This window comes from Manduca sexta, unplaced genomic scaffold (genome assembly GCF_014839805.1).
Source record: "Manduca sexta isolate Smith_Timp_Sample1 unplaced genomic scaffold, JHU_Msex_v1.0 HiC_scaffold_1957, whole genome shotgun sequence".
In the NCBI taxonomy this organism is placed as follows: Eukaryota; Metazoa; Arthropoda; class Insecta; order Lepidoptera; family Sphingidae; genus Manduca; species Manduca sexta.
In genome coordinates, this window is record NW_023592873.1 from 12,248 (window position 1) to 30,222 (window position 17,975).

A 17,975-nucleotide genomic window follows, 5' to 3' on the forward strand; every position below is an offset into this window, starting at 1 on the left:
CTGGATTTTAATAATTTCTTTGGTGTTATAATTTATATTATGTAAATATTTGATAATTGTTAAGAACAAAAATGAGTCCGGTACCCTGTTACGCGCGATCGTCACACTGTCAAGGGGTAACCATCTCTCGTCAGTCAACATTCTATTGAACCCCACTCCACTTACCATCAGGAGCAGTGGTGGCCTCGTATAAAGAAAATCTTATCTTGATTAGTTTATTCACGGAATCAGATTTAGATTTAGATCGTGTGTTAAAACTGCTGTTAATAATTAACCACAATGAAACTGGAGTAGACTGTTATTATATTCAAATTGTGTTTGCGAAGGTTTCGGTTGCATGCGCTTGCGCACCGCAACCTTCGATATTAGGGAGAGTTGAATGGCGGAGTTTTAGTCAGTAGGAGTTATACCGGTGTGTCCGGCAGAAATTCGTAATGAAATGATTTATTTGAACCCGTAAAATGTTATACATGTTTATACACTGCGTGTGCTCAATGCTTTGTCCAACCAGATTGATGTATTTTCATGCTCTTTGACGGAATTCACATCGGCCGCTTATGTAATAGTAAGTAATAATAAAATATTATAATAACTATTGTACTACACTATTGTATTGGGTATTACCTGTAAAATAGTTGTATGTGGAAATAAATAAATAAATAAAATAAAAAAAAAAAGATTCCGTCCATATTAACCCTAACACCAAGTAAACCGTAAACCACCGTAAACGGATTTCTCCGTGTTAAAAAAGGTTCAAGTCGTGTTATCACCGTTTATTGTTCGTGGTAGTCATTTCGCTTACTAAGTAACTTGCTGTTTTCAGTTGCATAAAAAAAAACATGTGTAACTAGATAATATAACATCCTAGCAACTGAGATCCTTGTTTGACGAAATTGAATCGCATTGAGTAAAATTATTATCGCAATCACTTATCATGAAGACTTTGAGATTTGCATTCGGTATTAAGTGTGGAAATTAACTGCCATTACGACTTGAAGATAACATTGTATAATCGAATCAAAAAATATTGTCGCGATGATATTTTTTTGGCCATGGATAAATGAGCCCCCTGTTGCTGATGATAAGCGGAGTTCAGATATCAAGTTTTAGGAGATGATTACCCGTCGCCAGACGATACAATTATGCCGGCTTGTTTGAAACTGGATATCAGGTCTATCCCGGAACGAAATACGTGGGCCACTATGGCGGGTTTTACCATATATTACCATCTTATGTGTGGTGGTCCCTATACGGGCGGATACAAATATTCTTCTATTAGCTTCCAAGAAAATATTGAACGGACTGATGAAATAAAACAATATAATATAAAAATAAATTGAAAGTAAGTTAATACGTCGTAGGTCTAGAATTAATAATTAATGTTTCTGTTATGAATTAGTTGTATTGGGACTTTTTTTATTGCAATATGTTTCAAACTGCTATTACAACTTTGTACGCATCAATTGTGTGATGTTGTTAATATAATTATGACATTTAGATTGCCTGCAAAGTTGCCTGCCTGGGTGACGTAGTTGTATTACGGTATAAATGCAGTGCTGAGGTCTCAGGTTCGTTCTCCGGGACGGGCAAAGTGGTATTGGTATTTTTTCTCAGTATCAGCCTGAAGTCAGGAATTTATAGTGTATGTGTATAGTCTCGGATCCCATTACATCATGGATATACACACAAACAGGGTGTTCCAGTTGCGCCTCTGCCTACCCCTTCGGAGATAACAAGCGTGAGGGTGACATTGGCCGTGTGTGACATTTGGGTTATTACACAACGGCAAGAAAACAGCTTTACTCAAATAAGTCTGTGTATTTGCAGACAACATAAACGTGATCATTTATCTTATAAAATAAACTGATCAAGTTCAAATCGAAGCTGTTCACACTGGGTTCCGTAACTCAACACGATAAGACATATTTTATTATTTTCATTAAAAATAACTTATAAAAATATTTTAAATTAATGGACACTGGAAAACTAATAACACTTATATACACTATTTATATTTATAACAATGACGTCAGTGCATGCAATACAATAAAAATAACCATATTAAATGGTACATATAATACTTCAGCAATTCATAATATTAATATGTGTGTAAAAATGACGTCACTGCCTACAATACGATAACGCGTACTAAATGACAAACATGATACTTCAGTAGTTTATAATATTAATTTATGCATTATTTTCGCTTCATGACGTCATTTTGTATATTTTTCAAGGGAATCGTGTGGTTTGTCCACCCTTGAACTATTTTTATGATATCTTTATTTTTCATATGGCGCTATATAATTATTCAAAAGTGCCGTGTGTGTGGTAAGGTTTTCTAAAAAGGGCGACAATTCTTTGATTTTGCTTGGGCACCATCTTCTTCTCTTTTTATTATTATATTTAGTTTTGCTCGCGATTTCGCCCGCGTCGAAGAGTTTTTTCAAGATAAAAGTCCTGATATATATTGTTCCTTGGACAAAACGTAGCCAATGTGCTTCCCAGTATCTAAAATTATCTCCATAACAAATTTAATCGAAATCCGTTCGGTAGTTTTTGAGTTTATTGTGTACAGACAGACACAGTGACGGATTAACACATACTAACTTTCGCCTGCGGTTCCGCCCATGTATTTTTTTTTTATTGATTTGAAAGACGAGACGCGCTTGCCGTTCGCCTGATGGTAAGCGATACGACCGCCCATAAACAGTAGAAACACCATCCAACACTTTGAATTACAAAGTATTCTACTGCGATCGCCATTCTGAGACATGAGATGTTTTTTTTCACGTCCCCCTATCCATGACAAGGGATCTTTGTATTAGTTTTTTAATTTTTTACTTTTTATTTTTATATTTTGTCTTTTACTTATATGACATGACATGAGATGTTAAGTCTAATTATGTCTAGTACACTGGCTACAATGTCCTCCAAATCGGAACACAACAGTGTCTACACACTGCTGCTTGGTGGCACAAATAGAAAATGCGGTGGTAGGTACCGCCTGGTTAGGTAACCAGGCGGACTCTCACATATGAGATACCACCAGTAAACAGCTCCGTAAACGTCACACAGACAAACGGCTTACACAACATTATTCTCTTATCTTATAGCATCAATACACGGATCTCTAAAAACAATACACTCAGATGATACAATACAATACAATAATAGATAACCATATTAAATAGTCAGTTGACGACAGACGGACGCGTCCGATATGTACAAAATTATATTGTTATCTGTGTTCATTGTAAATGTATCGGCTTATAATGTGCTTGTTGCGTTCCCTTACCCTGGGAAAAGCCACTCCATCCTTGGAGAGGGATATGTGAAGCTACTTCTGGAAGCTGGACATGATGTAAGTTGAATTATAATATTTAATATTAGTGCAGTGTGATGAGTGCGGTAATTTTTTTTAGTTTTATGAACGGCCGTATAACCTTTGTGGATTCAAAACAGGGAACTTATATCGTTTTTATCAATGATAGGGTAGGCAGCGGGGCAACTAGGGTATCTTGTCGTATGTGTTCCGTCCCATGATGTGATATAGATTATGTGAAGAAATAGATAAAGGTACTGAGTAGAAAAACCAATATCAGTGCTCAACCCGGTATTCGAACCCAACACCTCGAAGAGTAAGGGTGTCATGTTCCAGGATCAGCCTGTGTATATCCGGTTCCAACAGGCCGACATAATTGTATCGACTTCCGAGGGGTAATCGTCTTTCTCAACTTCATCTATCAGTCAACATTCTATTGGAGCCCATTCCAGTTTCAATTTACCATCAGGTGCATTGGGATCACTTTGTCATGTACGTAAAAAAAAAATTAAGAAACTGACAAAGTGATTAATAGTTATCAAAAAAAAAAAATTATCAAATTTATTTATGTTTCTAAAAGCTCATTAGAGTTATACGGAATCGATTCTACTTTTTAGACAAAATAGTAGCGTTGGTGTTATGTCTGCCTACTACATTAAAGCATGAGTGTGTACTGTCAGCAACAAAAACAGTGAAAGAAATTTAAAGATTTGATGGTATTATAACAATGAAAAAAGAGAAGAAATGGCGATGGCTTAGTTGGGAGTGGAACAGACTGCCGAGACGAATGTCAGCAGGTTCCAATTCCAAGGGCACACACTTCTGGCTTTTCTGAAGTTTGAGTATTTAAATTTGTGAATTATCGCCTGCTTTAATGGTGAATGAAATCATCATGAGGAAACCTGAGAAGTTCTCTATAAGAATTTTGAGGGTATGTGAAGTCTGCCAATCCGCACTGGTCCAGCGTGGTGGACTAAGGCCTAATCTCTCTCAGTAGCAGAAGAGGACCGTGCCCAGCATTGGGACAGTATATAGGGCTGATATTATTATATAACAATGAACAAATATAAAAAATGTTTACTTAAATAAAAAAAAATATTTTTACGCCACTTGACGTTTATAACATTGGTTTGAAGTTTTTAATGTGTTCAGTTATTTTTGTTACTAACAGAATTCATAATTTTGTTTAGATGTTTTGAAAGTATCAAATTTCTCCACGTGTTTTTGTTGCTGACTGCGTTATGTGTATTATGTAGATATATGCTCGCCAGATAATCTCGAGGGTTCGATGGCTGATTGGTTGAATATCGTTTCCCGCGATGAGATAATTATAGTTGTTTATGAAGAATCATTAATATTTATTATGATTATATAAGCGGGCCATATTACGTCTACAGAGACATAAATAAGGTTTTTGTTGACTCTACCTATGCGTCTATCAAATCTATCTATTGATTACATTGATATATATGTAATACGTGCTAGATTTGGCGTTCCGCACATTCACTGTGTTCAACTGAATTGAACTGCAATCCATTCAAACTGATTTTAGTATGGTGTCAATATTGATGCTTATGTGGTGTGGCGCTCATAATATAAAAACGCGAGTCTAAGAGTAAACTTGGATTTGGATAAAAAAATAACATCGTGGGATTCCTTGGTTAGTACTGGCCTGGATATTTGTGTCCAATATGGCGATAAGGGACCCCCCTATCACATCATGGGAAGGAACACATATGGTGAAAAGTGGGTGCCCTGGTTGCGCCTCTCTCACATTACAGACAACTTATTGCAGTTGGTACCTGTTATAACTAATATTTTCTACTTAGATACTTGTTTAATATAATAATAATAATATAAATAATAATATCAGCCCTGTATTATATACTTGCCCACTGCTGAGCACGGGCCTCCTCTACTACTGAGAGGGATTAGGCCTTAGTCCACCACGCTGGCCTAGTGCGGATTGGTAGACTTCACACACCTTCAAAATTCTTATAGAGAACTTCTCAGATGTGCAGGTTTCCTCACGATGTTTTCCTTCACCGTTAAAGCGAACGATAAATTCACAAAGAATACACACATGATTTTTTAGAAAAGTCATAGGTGTGTGCCCTTGGGATTTGAACCTGCGGACATTCGTCTTGGCAGTCCGTTCCACACCCAACTAGGCTATCGCCGCTTCCATGTAATGTATTGTCAATACTATCTTAATATTTATTCTGAAACGCAAGTTTTGGGTTATAATTTATAAACTGTGGATAATGTAGTTAGTTGTACGATTATCTTCAATATATATGTTATTTCACTTTTATGCAATTTATTGTACAATTATTTTTTAACCCAAATAAATAAAATAAAAAAATAATTATGTTAAAAGATCTTATATACAACTTGTATTATATTTACTCAATAATAATATGTTTTGTGTGAAATAGAATAAAATAAAATTTAAGTTAATCTTATTTTGTTTTGACTTGTTTCAGGTGACGTATATAACGCCGTTTTTGATAAAACCATCACATCCGAAACTTCGGCAAATTGACGTTTCGTCTAACATAGAATTGTTTCCTTTTGGTAAGCTAAAAATATTTTATGTATATTTCTCGAAACGGATGTACGTGACGAAAAGATTTTTAAGAAAAAAATGTATAAACATCTTGTCTGATCAGTTTTATTGTTTAACAATTTTATATGTTTATTTGTTTTTTTTTTATAAAAATATATATATTTTTTTTTATCTTTGGTCAAGGTTCTGTCCGCGTGATCAAGTTTTTACGGGATAAAAACTAGTATATAGTAGTGGCGAAGCGTCCAGACAACTTGATTCCTACCGGTTACCCTTTTTAGGTTTATTTACGTTTGTCTTATTTTTTTTTTACTATTAAATTGGCCGCGATGATTTTAATTTTTTTTTGCCTCGGGCTACCTTTTGTAAAATTTCACCTTTCACCACTAATATATAGTATGGACTAATAATTTCGTTTAAAATAGGTTTTTTTATTGCTAACTGATATGACATTGGTTATGTAGTTCCAAATATGAGCCCATACAAACCAACAAAAAGCTCTCAAAAATTTCCTTTTTATAATATTAGTACAAACTGCATAGAATGACATATTAAGACAAACAAAAAACAAAGAGAACAATATTTCGTAAAAATCTTTTTGCTCATTTAGTTTGCGAAACACTTTTTTATTAGATTTACACGGTCCGTGTAAAAGGCTTTCCCAAAAAAGCCCCGCTGTACATATCGCTTGTCTGTTAATCAAATTAACATACAAGCATAGCATACAACATACATTATTTAAGATGAATTTCTTCAAAATACACCCAACAGTCCATGCTTAGCTTCTAATAAATTCCCAAATATCTTTCTTTTTATTGTAGACCAGCATCTCAAGAACTAAATATTTTACCCTATTTTATCCCTTTATTAATTTTGTATTATGTGCATGCTGTGACGAACGATTCGTAATTGAAACAACATTTAGCTTTTTGTTTGAAATCTTGTATTAATTAGGTATCGATGTGTGTTTTGTACGTTGTTCCTTTTAATAAGTAAAAATGAATAAATAAAAAAAGATAATTATGCAATAGTACTAATATGCAAACCTATTACAAGTGTATACAGCATTGACAATATAAAATAACGCTATAAAATACAGTAGGCGTTATTATAAGCTTAATTAATAAAAATATCGTTACAATATTTCATATTTACAATAGGTTTATATAAGATTTTTTTAATTACCAAATCATTACTGTTTTTTATTTATATTGTTTTATTTTGGTACTTTATAGTTCGTGCCGAAAAATACGTGGACAAGGGTGCAAATACTAGGTACTCTTAATCGATTTGTACCAAATTGATTTAACATTACGAAATTAATAACTAAAATCGAAATTAATTTCAGAATCAACACTAGATATAAAAAAAATTATAGATGGTGAAGTAGACTTCAGTGACATGGGAATGATGTACAGTTTAATGCATGATATAGCTAATGATGCGGTGATGCATCCGAATATTCAAAAATTTATGTCAGACAGCAACGAACGGTTCGATGTGGCTATAGTCGAATGGCTGTACTCTGACGTATATAGTGGGTAAGACTTGTATATTATATATTTTTATATTTAACTAGCTTTTGCTCACAGATTCGCTGGGATGAAAGAGTTTTCAGCAATAAAAAGTATCCCATTATCTTCCCAGGGTATCACAATATCTCCATACCAAATTTCATTGAAATCCGGTTGGTAGTTTTTGAGTGTATCGCGTTCAAATATGGTAGGGGACTTTGTTTTATAATATTATGTAAGGATTACCTACCTGGGAGTAGTAGCGGGCTCGGTGTTCACTAACCCTGTCACCGGGCTGGCGAAAGGGGAGTGGTCCCTCTTTCGCCGCCGCCAAATCTCGTAACCCTAAACATGATCAAGTGTCTCTGGCGTAAGCGTCAGACACACTTGATCTACGGGGACCGAGGGTTCACTGGCTTAACTGCCTGGACCGCGAGGAAGAAATCCTCTATAAAAATTACCCCAAATCCCCAAGCGGCGGCGCACCGTGAGGGGGGTTGTAAGCTTGGCTAATGGGTAGCTTGATTTAGTCGCTAGTGCGAACCACAGTATTTTGAGCCAGTACACAAAGTTTTTACTCGTGGGAACAAAAATGGATTCACAATTAAAAACCTAAGACGCACAGGGGGAGGAGAAAGAAGGAGCCGGGAGCAATAGGTGCCGAGGAGGCCCACGTCCCGTAGGGGACAAACAGTCCGCCGAGGAATCGCGCGGGCGAACTCCCAAGGTGGGGGAACGTCCGCGTGATGAAGTCGCGGCCGAAGAGCGAACGCGGGGTGCTGGGTCAGACTCTGACTCAGCATCCAGCATGGTTAGCGGATGGAGCTCAGTCGCGGGCCCCAGATCTATGGAGGTCAAGACGGCAGCGGCGGAGTCATTCCGGAAGCGGATCAGGTGCAGGATCGGGGATTCGTCCTCCGAGGGCGGCGGGGCAAAGGCTTCGTGCGTCGCTCCCCGGAAACGGCGGATCCCACTCCGTGTCTCACGGAGCGAAGGTGAAGGGTCGGGCCCTCAAAGAAGCGAGGGACAGCGGGAGGCTCGCCGAGGAGGGCGGCACCCGATCGCCGCACGACCCTCAAAAAGGCCGAGAAAAAGGGCCAAATTTGAGGAGGTCGTGATGGCGGCGATTGCGAGTGTCCGCCAAAAGAAATTGCGGTCCTCGAAAGAGAAGGCTGCGCAAGAGGCCGCGGCCTCCATTATGGCGGCAGCAGCGGCCACCTTCTTGGAGTCGGATCCCGAGTCGGGTAACGAGGGGATGAGGGCCGATATCGCCCGGCTATCGACGGAGGTTGAGCGTCTCTAGGGAGAACGCGGAACTGAAGTCCAGCCGGGCTCTCTGCCCTCGTTCAGTCCTCTCGTCCTGTAGAGACGCCTCCAGAGGTGAGTGCGGTGCAGCCGGCGGACAGGCAACAACTCCTGAGCCTGATACGAGAGGGCATCCGCCAGGAGATCGGTGCCCCTCTGCCCGGTTTGCGGTTCTGGAGGGCATTGTCCTCCGGCCACCTCTGGCGGGCTCCAAGAAGGCTGCGTCCTACGCGGCCGCCGCGGCTCCGCAACCCACGCCGGGGACGTCCGGCCCGACGAGCCAAAGCTCAGGGCCATCTACGAGGCCAACGAAGCCGTCGTCGCCTCCGCCGCCTCCGCCGCCTCCGCCTCCGGCCTCCCAGAGGACGCTCGCAGCCGATAAGCCCAAAAAGGCGAAGGCTGCGCGGAAAGCGGCGAAGCCGGCGGAGCTGGCAGAGATGGCTCCCCCACCTACTCTCTTGCCTGCTGATGATGCCGGCTGGACAGTGGTGGGGGCTAAAGAGAGGACCCGACGCACGGAGCGGCGGAAGGCGCAGCGGCAGCGCGCCAAGGAGAGGAGCGTCGCCAATATGCTTTGCGCCCCGAAGTCCGCAGCTGTAGTTGTCACACTACAGCCGGAAGCGGTAAAGAAGGGCGTGACGTACGCGGACCTCCTTTCCAAGGCAAAGGGGTTAATCAACCCCGCGGAGCTTGGGATTGCTGGGGGGTTGCGGTTAAGAGTAACCGCAACCGGAGTCCGGAAACTCGAGCTCCCGGGGAGCTAGCAGTGGCCTGAAGCCGCGGACGCCCTAGCTGCAAAGCTACGGGCGGCGTTTGATGCGGCCGAGGCTAGAGTGTCCAGACCCGTAAAGAGCGTAAGCTTGCGCATATCGGGTCTGGATGACTCCGTCACGGTGGAGGGAAGTGGTGGCCGCCATTGTCGGGACTACGGGATGCTCAGCTGAAGAGCTGAAGCCGGGAGCCCCCACGTCCCGACTATGCGGGTATGCTGGCCATCACGGTCAGCTGCCCGTGACGGCGGCCAAAGTGGTGGCTGAGGGCCGGAGGCTTTGGTGGGCTGGGTGTCGGCGCAGGTTAAGCTGCTCGAGCCCCAGCCTCTGAGGTGTTACCGATGTCAGACCGGACATCACGTCGGGGTAAGGTGCACCTCGGAGGTCGACCGCAGCGCGCTGTGCTTCCGCTGCGGTCAGCCCGGTCATAAAATCGGCTCGTGCATCGCCGACAAGCCGCACTGCTTAGCCTGTGCGGCGGTTGGCAAGCCAGCCGAAGACCGGGCGGGGAGTAGAGCCTGCGCCGCTCCCGCCAATACCGGGGCAAACGCCGGCCCACGGCCTCCACTGCCGCTTCCGCCGCGGCTCCCGCTAGCGCTTCCGCTGCTACTTTTGGAGAGAGCGCAATGGAATGCCATTAATGGCCCCATTGCGCTTTCTCCAGGCGAACATCAACCACTGCGCCAGAGCTCAGGATCTCTTGCTCCAGAGCATGGCGCGGTGGTCGATTAATATCGCCGTGGTCTCCGAGCCGTACTTTGTCCCGCCCAGGAATGACTGGGTGGAGGACCTGAGCGGCTCGGTGGCCATCATCGCGTCGGCCGCCGCCGGTACCCTGACCCACGAGAGGGCGAAGAGGGGCCAGGGTTGTGTCGCAGCTCGGTTCGGAGGGATAGTCGTAGTGGGTGCTACTTTCTCCGAGCCGAACTCGCCGAATTCCACAACTCCCTCAGGGGAGTTGAGTGACGTCGTCGTCGAGTACGGTTCGCTTCCCGTCGTCGTGCTGGGGACTTCAACGCCAAGAGCCAGGCTTGGGGTTCCCGGTACACGGATGTACGGGGGCGAATGGTTGAGGACTGGGCCTTGGAGGTTGGCCTGGACGTCCTCAACAGGGGTTCCGTCGCCACGTGTGTGCGGATGCGAGGTGAGTCCGTGGTGGACATTTCGTTTGCCAGCCCCGCATTGTCGCAGCGTGTTGTCGACTGGCGAGTAATGGAGGCGGTGGAGACGCTGTCGGACCACCGGTATATCCGGTTCGACGTCTCCACCGATCCCTCGAGCGCGCCAGTCCGACGGGCCCCAAGTGGTCCACGTTGGGCGTTGAGACAGCTGGACAGGGAGCTCCTCCTGAAGCCTCCATCGTCCAGTCCTGGTGCAAGCACCGGTCAGGCCGGACGATGTGAATAACGAGGCCGACTGGTTCCGGGAGGCTATGTCCTCTGTCTGCGACTCGGCAATGCCCCGAGTCCGCCGAAGCCAAGCGCGGCGCAAGGTGTACTGGTGGTCGCGGAGCTGGCATCGCTCCAGGCGGCGTGCTATGCCGCGCGACGCCGGTACACCAGGTACCGCCAAATCCGCATCCGGCCTGTGGATGCGGTGGCTCGAGAGGCGGAGCTATACCAGGGGTACAGAGACGCAAAAGACGCTCTCTCGGGCGCGATTCTAGAGTCTAAGAATCGCGCCCACCAGGAGTTGCTGGAGTCTCTTGACGCAGACCCGTGGGGACGTCCTTACAAAATGGTGCGGAGCAAGCTCCGCATCTGGGCGCCCCCACTGACGCAGAGTCTCCGGCAGGAACTGGTCGAGGGCGTCGTTGGCGCTCTGTTCCCTGCACTAGGGGAGCACGCTCTCTCCGCTCCATGGCTCCTGCCTTCGGCGGCGCCCGGCATGGACCACGACGACGACGTCACTGTTCCCGCGGTGACCGGGGTAGACTTGAGGGTGGCGGTGGCCAAGATGAAGGCCAAGAACACCGCCCCAGGGCCCGACGGCTTGCCTGGAAAAGCCTGGGTCCTGGCCGTGGGGCTCTCGGGCCTCGACTTCAGAGGTTCCTCACGGCATGTTTGGAGAGGGGCCAGTTTCCACTTCGTTGGAAGACGGGGAAACTGGTCCTCATCGCGAAGCATGGGCGCCCCGCGGACAGTCCGTCCGCATACCGGCCCATCGTCCTGCTCGACGAGGTGGGCAAGCTCTTCGAAAGAGTTATTTCAGACCGCCTCGTCGAGCACCTGACGAGGGTTGGGCCGGATCTTGCGGACAGCCAATTTGGCTTCCGCAGAGGGCGCTCTACTGTGGATGCCATCATGCGCGTGAGGTCTCTCGCGACGGGGATGCTGTTTCCGGGTAGGGTCGTCTTGGCGGTGTCGCTTGACATCGCCAATGCCTTTAATACCCTGCCCTGGAGTTGTATCAGGAGGCACTCCGGTATCACCGGGTGCCGGCTTACTCTCCGTCGCGTTGTCGGGGCCTACTTGACGGATAGGGCCGTCATTTACCCCGGTCGCCAAGGGAATGGATCAGGCGAGAGATGTCGTGCGGTGTTCCCCAGGGTTCGGTTCTGGGGCCGCTCTTGTGGAACATCGGATACGACTGGTGCTGCGCACCGACCTCCCGAGCGGCGTCAGCGTGGTATGCTACGCTGACGACACGCTAGTTTTGGCTCACGGGGGGTCGCATCAGGCGGCGGTCGACGCGGCTACAATTGGGGTTGCGACAGTCGTTGAGAGAATCCGGCAACTGGGACTCGAGGTGGCGCTGCACAAATCCGAGGCCATGTGCTTTCATGGCCGGGGGAACGCGCCACCTCCGGGTCTCCAGATCACGGCAGGGGGGGTTCACATCGGCGTCGGGTCGACGATGAAGTACCTGGGACTCGTCCTCGACAGCCGGTGGAACTTCAAGGAGCACATCCGTTTTTGGCTCCCTAGGTTGGTAAAATTCACCTGCATAATGCGGCGTCTTTTGCCAAACCTGGGGGGGCTAAATGCCCTCGCCGGCGGCTCTACGCAGGAGTCGTGCGGTCCATGGCCCTGTACGGTGCCCCCGTATGTCCGCAGTTGTGGCGCGGCGGCAAGGCCGCTTTCTGAACGCGCCACAAAGAGCGATGGCCATACGGCTGATACGGGGATACCGCACGATCTCCTGCGAGGCGGCGGGCCTCCTTGCCGGACTACCGCCATGGGGTCTCGAGGCGAAGGTCCTTGCGTCACTGTATGTGTGGCGCGGGGAGGCGTAGAGCCGGGCGTAGCTCCGCTACCGCGACAAATTGCCGCGCGGCGGACGGAGCTCCGGCAGAACCTCATGGCGGAATGGCGACAACGACTGTCGCAACCCTTGGCTGGGCACAGAGAGAGTGGGACGCAGTCACCTCCTTCTGCGAGGACGTGATGCTCGCAAAGGAGGTGGCGGAGCGGATACGGCGCCAAAGCGCCCAACGTCCCATCCGCCACGGCAGACGCACAAGACGCTGGCGGCGAACGTCTGCTGAGGATCGTCGGCCTCCGTAGGCGCGGACCGTCGGATGACGAGCATTGGGTAGCTCGTCGCCCGAAACACCCCAACGGCCCGTGTGTACGGCGCGTAGTGTTCCACGCGCGCCTCGAAGAGCAGTGTCAGTATAATTTGCGGGGCCCTTTAGGGCCGGTGCCTGCCTAGGTCTCAATGCCACCGGATCTTGGACCTAGGCACATAGGCAAAGGATGGGAACACCGTAGGTTCTTAGTCGGTAAAAGTCTGACACGCCCTCCCGCCCATCCCAAGGCGGGAGATAGTCAACTGACGATTTACCTACGTAAAAAAAAAAAAAAAAAAAAAGGATTACCTACCTACTTTAATTTATTAGAACAAATTGATGATAATTGTTTATGATTGACTACAGTAACTACTGTAAAATGATAAATACTTTTTTTTATCCGTTTCAAATAAAAAAGAATTAACAAAAAATAAAAACGCAAAAACCGCTACAATCCAAAATTATTATTACAAGATAACATTTGCTATAAATCGTAGGGTTTGATACCTACGTATAACCAAAACAAGGATCGTAGCCCAGACAATAGGATATGTTATTATCATACGATTTTTGTTTTCTGTTAGCGTAAATTTTAAAAAGGCTTTGGGCTACGACCTCTGGTGTAAGTTTTTGATATACACTTGATTTCTCTGTAATATCAATTTGTATCTAAGTAATATTGAATTATGCACTTGATTTCTCTGGAAAATGAATTTATATCCGATATTTTGGAGGATTTACCTATGAAGTATGATCTGGAACGTATGTGTCAGAGAGCGGTTGATAAAGTAGATGCTGTAACCACCGAGTGTTAGATAAAATCGCACAAACTAATCTGATCTCTATTTGAAAAGTTTAAAATCCATTTCAGGTTCTCAACTGTATTCAACTGTCCGTTCATTTGGTCATCATCTATGGAGCCTCATCCAATGATCTTGAGGCTAATTGATGATATGCCGAATCCAGCTTACACGCCAGACCACATGTCACCCTTAAATCCACCGCTGACATTTCGGCAGAGAGTGGAAGGACTGTGGAATATACTGAAGGTCTCTTATTCCAGATGGTGAGTTTTGTAAAACAAATGAAAACCGACTTTAAAAACTAAAGTGAATAATATGCTTTAATAGTTCTAATAATGAGCAAACACTACACTCTCACTACTCATACAAGTCTAAGAAATAATTATACGATATGAATTTTTTATTTAGACAGTTTAGACAGTTTAATGAATGTCTGTAACTGCTAATAGATTTAATAGGTTTTGTAAATATATTAAGCTTTTTAACAACGTAGTCTCGTGTCAGTCTTATATCAAAATTAATCCCATAATTTACTAAAGGTTCTTTCGAATTTGTAATCTATACTATTATATAAAGCTGAAGAGTTTGTTTGTTTGTTTGTTTGTTTGTTTGTTTGTTTGTTTGAACGCGCTAATCTCAGGAATTACCGGTCCAAACTGAAAAATTCTTTTGCGTTGGATAGCCCTTTGTTCGTGGAGTGCTATAGGCTATATATCATCACGCTATACCCAATAGGAGCGGGGCAGTAATGGCTAATCTCAGGAACTACCGGTCCAAACTGAAAAATTCTTTTGCGTTGGATAGCCCTTTGTTCGTGGAGTGCTATAGGCTATATATCATCACGCTATACCCAATAGGAGCGGGGCAGTAATGGCTAATCTCAGGAACTACCGGTCCAAACTAACAAATTCTTGTTGCGGTGGATAGCCCGTTATTAGTGGAGTGCTATAGGCTATATATCATCACGCTATACCCAATAGGAGCGGGGCAGTAATGGCTAATCTCAGGAACTACCGGTCCAAACTGAAAAATCTTTTGCGTTGGATAGCCCTTTATTCGTGGAGTGCTATAGGCTATATATCATCATGCTATGACCAATAGGAGCGGAGCAGTAATGAAACATGTTGCAAAATCGGGGAAAATTATAAGTTTTGAGAGCTTCCGTTGCCTGCGCTGCGTAAACGGTTAAAGTTATGCAACAATGATGTATGATGGGATTGTTTCACTTAAAAAGTTCTAAATAATATAACAAAGTCCCCGCTGCATCTGTCTGCCTTAATGTGTTAAACTCAAAAACTACCTAACGTATTAAGATGAAATTTGGTATGGAGACAGTTTGAGACCCTGGGAAGAACATAGGCTCCGGAAAACTACTATTTTTATAACGGAAAACTTTAGCCTGAAAACTTTATAACGCGGGCGGAGCCCACGAGCAAAAGCTAGTTATTCATAAGAAGCTATGGTTTACGAGAATTGTATTTAAAGGCCGTCTTTATTGGTTTCTATGCTTTCTAGAGCATGAGGTTTTTGAAGAGAAATTCTTTGTATGATATGTTTCTCTTATATACGAGCATGGCAAATCGACCCTACTGGCCCTGATGGTATGTGGACTGACAAGAGATGATTATCCCTCGCCAGTTGATATAATTATGCTGGCCTGTTTGAACCGGACACATGCGCTAATCCTCGAACGCCACACACTTTCGTGGACCACTATTGCGGATTTTAATATCTTGTGTACAGTGATTGCTATCCAGAAGGATACAAAAAATATTCTAGCACCAGCTACCACATGCAATATTACGTCTTCTTTATTTTTAGGACAATGGCGGACAGAGTGTTAAGTTCTTATAACAATGGTTACGGCCCAGCTATGGCTAAGAGAGGAAGACGGTTACCGCCTTCGACGAAGTGAAGTACAACGGCTCTTTGGTTATAGGAAATTCTCATGTTTCATCTGGTTTGGCGCTACAATTGCCGCAAAATTACATTCCTGTCGCAGGATATCACATCAATCCTAAAGTTGTACCTTGCCTAAAGTAAGTTTGCATTTTGAATTTTAAGGAGTTTTGAGCGATTATTCCACCTTCATACCTCTACTGTAATTCCCGTTAGCTAGGATCAGCAGTAGAATTCATTTTATGACACTGAGCAGTGAATCTCAGCGAGTCACAGGGAACACTAATTAGCCTTAACCCGCAACGATAAAGAATAGAGTCAAATAGAAAATATGAGGAGTTGAAAAGGTGTTTTAGGAGTCTGCCCAGTACTTCATTGATACAATTACTGTGGTTGAAACGTGTCGGGCGCAAAAAATGTCGTTTGTAATTTGTATTGAAAAATATAAGACTGCATAGAGTGGCTGGCATGTTTAGAAAAATATTGTTTTCGTAATTCATAACTGAAAACTTACCCACTTAGTTCTACCGTTGTTTTAAATACAGATTTGTTTATTTCATGAATAAGTTAGTTTTTTAAAATTTATACATATAACCAGAAACATCGATAGTTAATAAATTTTAATTAATAACGAACAATAACATCCGAAGTTATCAAAAATTCCCTTGACCTGGTAGATTTTTTAACAGCACACAAGAAGTGTAACAAAATCTACTTATATGACGTAAACAATTAATATATTCTCAGAATTTACAAGAATTAATGGACAAATCCAGCGAAGGAGTTATTTACTTCAGTATGGGATCAATGATGAAGGGAAAGACAATGCCAAATGAAATGAAAAGGCAGTTTCTGAAAACGTTCAGCGGTTTGAAACAAACAGTCATTTGGAAGTTGGAAGAAGATTTACCGAACTTGCCTAAGAATGTTCATATTGTACAGTGGGCGCCTCAGCAGAGTATTCTTGGTTGGTTTCAATTGTAATGATAGCCACAATTTTTGACAAAATATTTTTAATAGCTGTCTGTTATAATATAAAATTGTCTTTATTTCTACTACTCAAATTTAAAATTTAAACTTATACATCTAGAAAATGTTGTGCCTTAATTATTAATTTCTAGTAATCGCCTCTGCGGCGTAGGCCTCTCCTAGTTTTTTTCATACCTCTCTTACTCGTGCTTGTTGCATCCTCCACATTTTTGTTTAAAGACATATCTTCCTCTGATCTTAGTTCTTTCTTTTTTCCTTTAGCTATCTCGTGGTATCCACTCTATTAAACTTTTTGCTCATCTACTATTTTCTAGACTACATTTGTCTCCAACCCTGTGTCATCTGTTATAATTGAACAAAAGTCAATCTTATCTGGACTAATGGTAATAGAAAGTTAGACGAATGCACTAACTGCAATGTTCAATGGAAACACATCAAATTCTTGTGCACAATTGGTTGATTGACAAAATATGACAAAATCTTTTAATCGATAAATTTTCTTTCTCATCTTTATCTATAAAAATTCTGTGTTCATTTTAGCACATCCCAACTGCGTTCTCTTTATTACCCACGGAGGACTTCTTTCTACAACAGAGACTTTACATTTTGGTGTTCCCATCATTGGCATCCCATTATTTGCTGATCAGTTCATAAACACCAAGAGAGCTGTCACTAAAGGGTTTGCTATTGAAGTTAATATTGGTTATGATACGCCAGCGAAGCTCGGAGGTGCTATACAAGAAATTCTTGGAAATCCTAAGTAAGTCAATTTTGCATACGTTATATTATATTAGAAAAGACAATAATTATAATTCGTTTATCATTTGCAATTATTGGAGATTATTAGAAAGACAGAATTATGTGATATACAATTCAATGCGTAAACCAAATATAACAGAAGCTTGTTATCGTGAACCAGCGAAATGTAATTTATTTAAATCTATTTTAATTCTTAGTTTTTTAATAGCCGCCAATAAAAAGACACCTATCACACCCTAGACCCATCTAAATCACCAAAGTTAACTTTATACCAGCAATATGTGATACTTGTTTGACCAAGGATATATTTATGAATTTAAAAGATTAACTTTCACAAATTTTTAATTTTCTAATGTCCTGTTGTTTCTTCTTTTCTTTGTGATATATTTTTCCGTCCACCTTATAGGATCTCTTTACTATCCTTGGTTTACTCGGAGAGTGTATGCTAAAATTGTATTAAATTTGTAAAATACAAAAATCCTCTCTTCACAACATGATAATTGTCTTTCAGATACCGAGAGAAAGTCAAA

The 17,975-nt window shown here is 43.4% G+C and overlaps 1 protein-coding gene across 1 annotated transcript; it reads left to right on the top strand.

Annotated features, from left to right (window-relative positions):
- Window positions 1-3,164: 3,164 nt before the first annotated feature.
- On the top strand, window positions 3,165-17,975 carry LOC115440519 (UDP-glycosyltransferase UGT5; the record flags this gene model as incomplete). Its single annotated transcript, XM_037445686.1, is given in 9 exon segments — window positions 3,165-3,364; window positions 5,812-5,902; window positions 7,243-7,435; window positions 13,866-14,060; window positions 15,619-15,695; window positions 15,698-15,840; window positions 16,444-16,663; window positions 17,227-17,446; window positions 17,957-17,975. Coding segments are annotated over 9 exon segments (1,299 nt in total), but the record flags the coding sequence as incomplete, so codon positions are not given.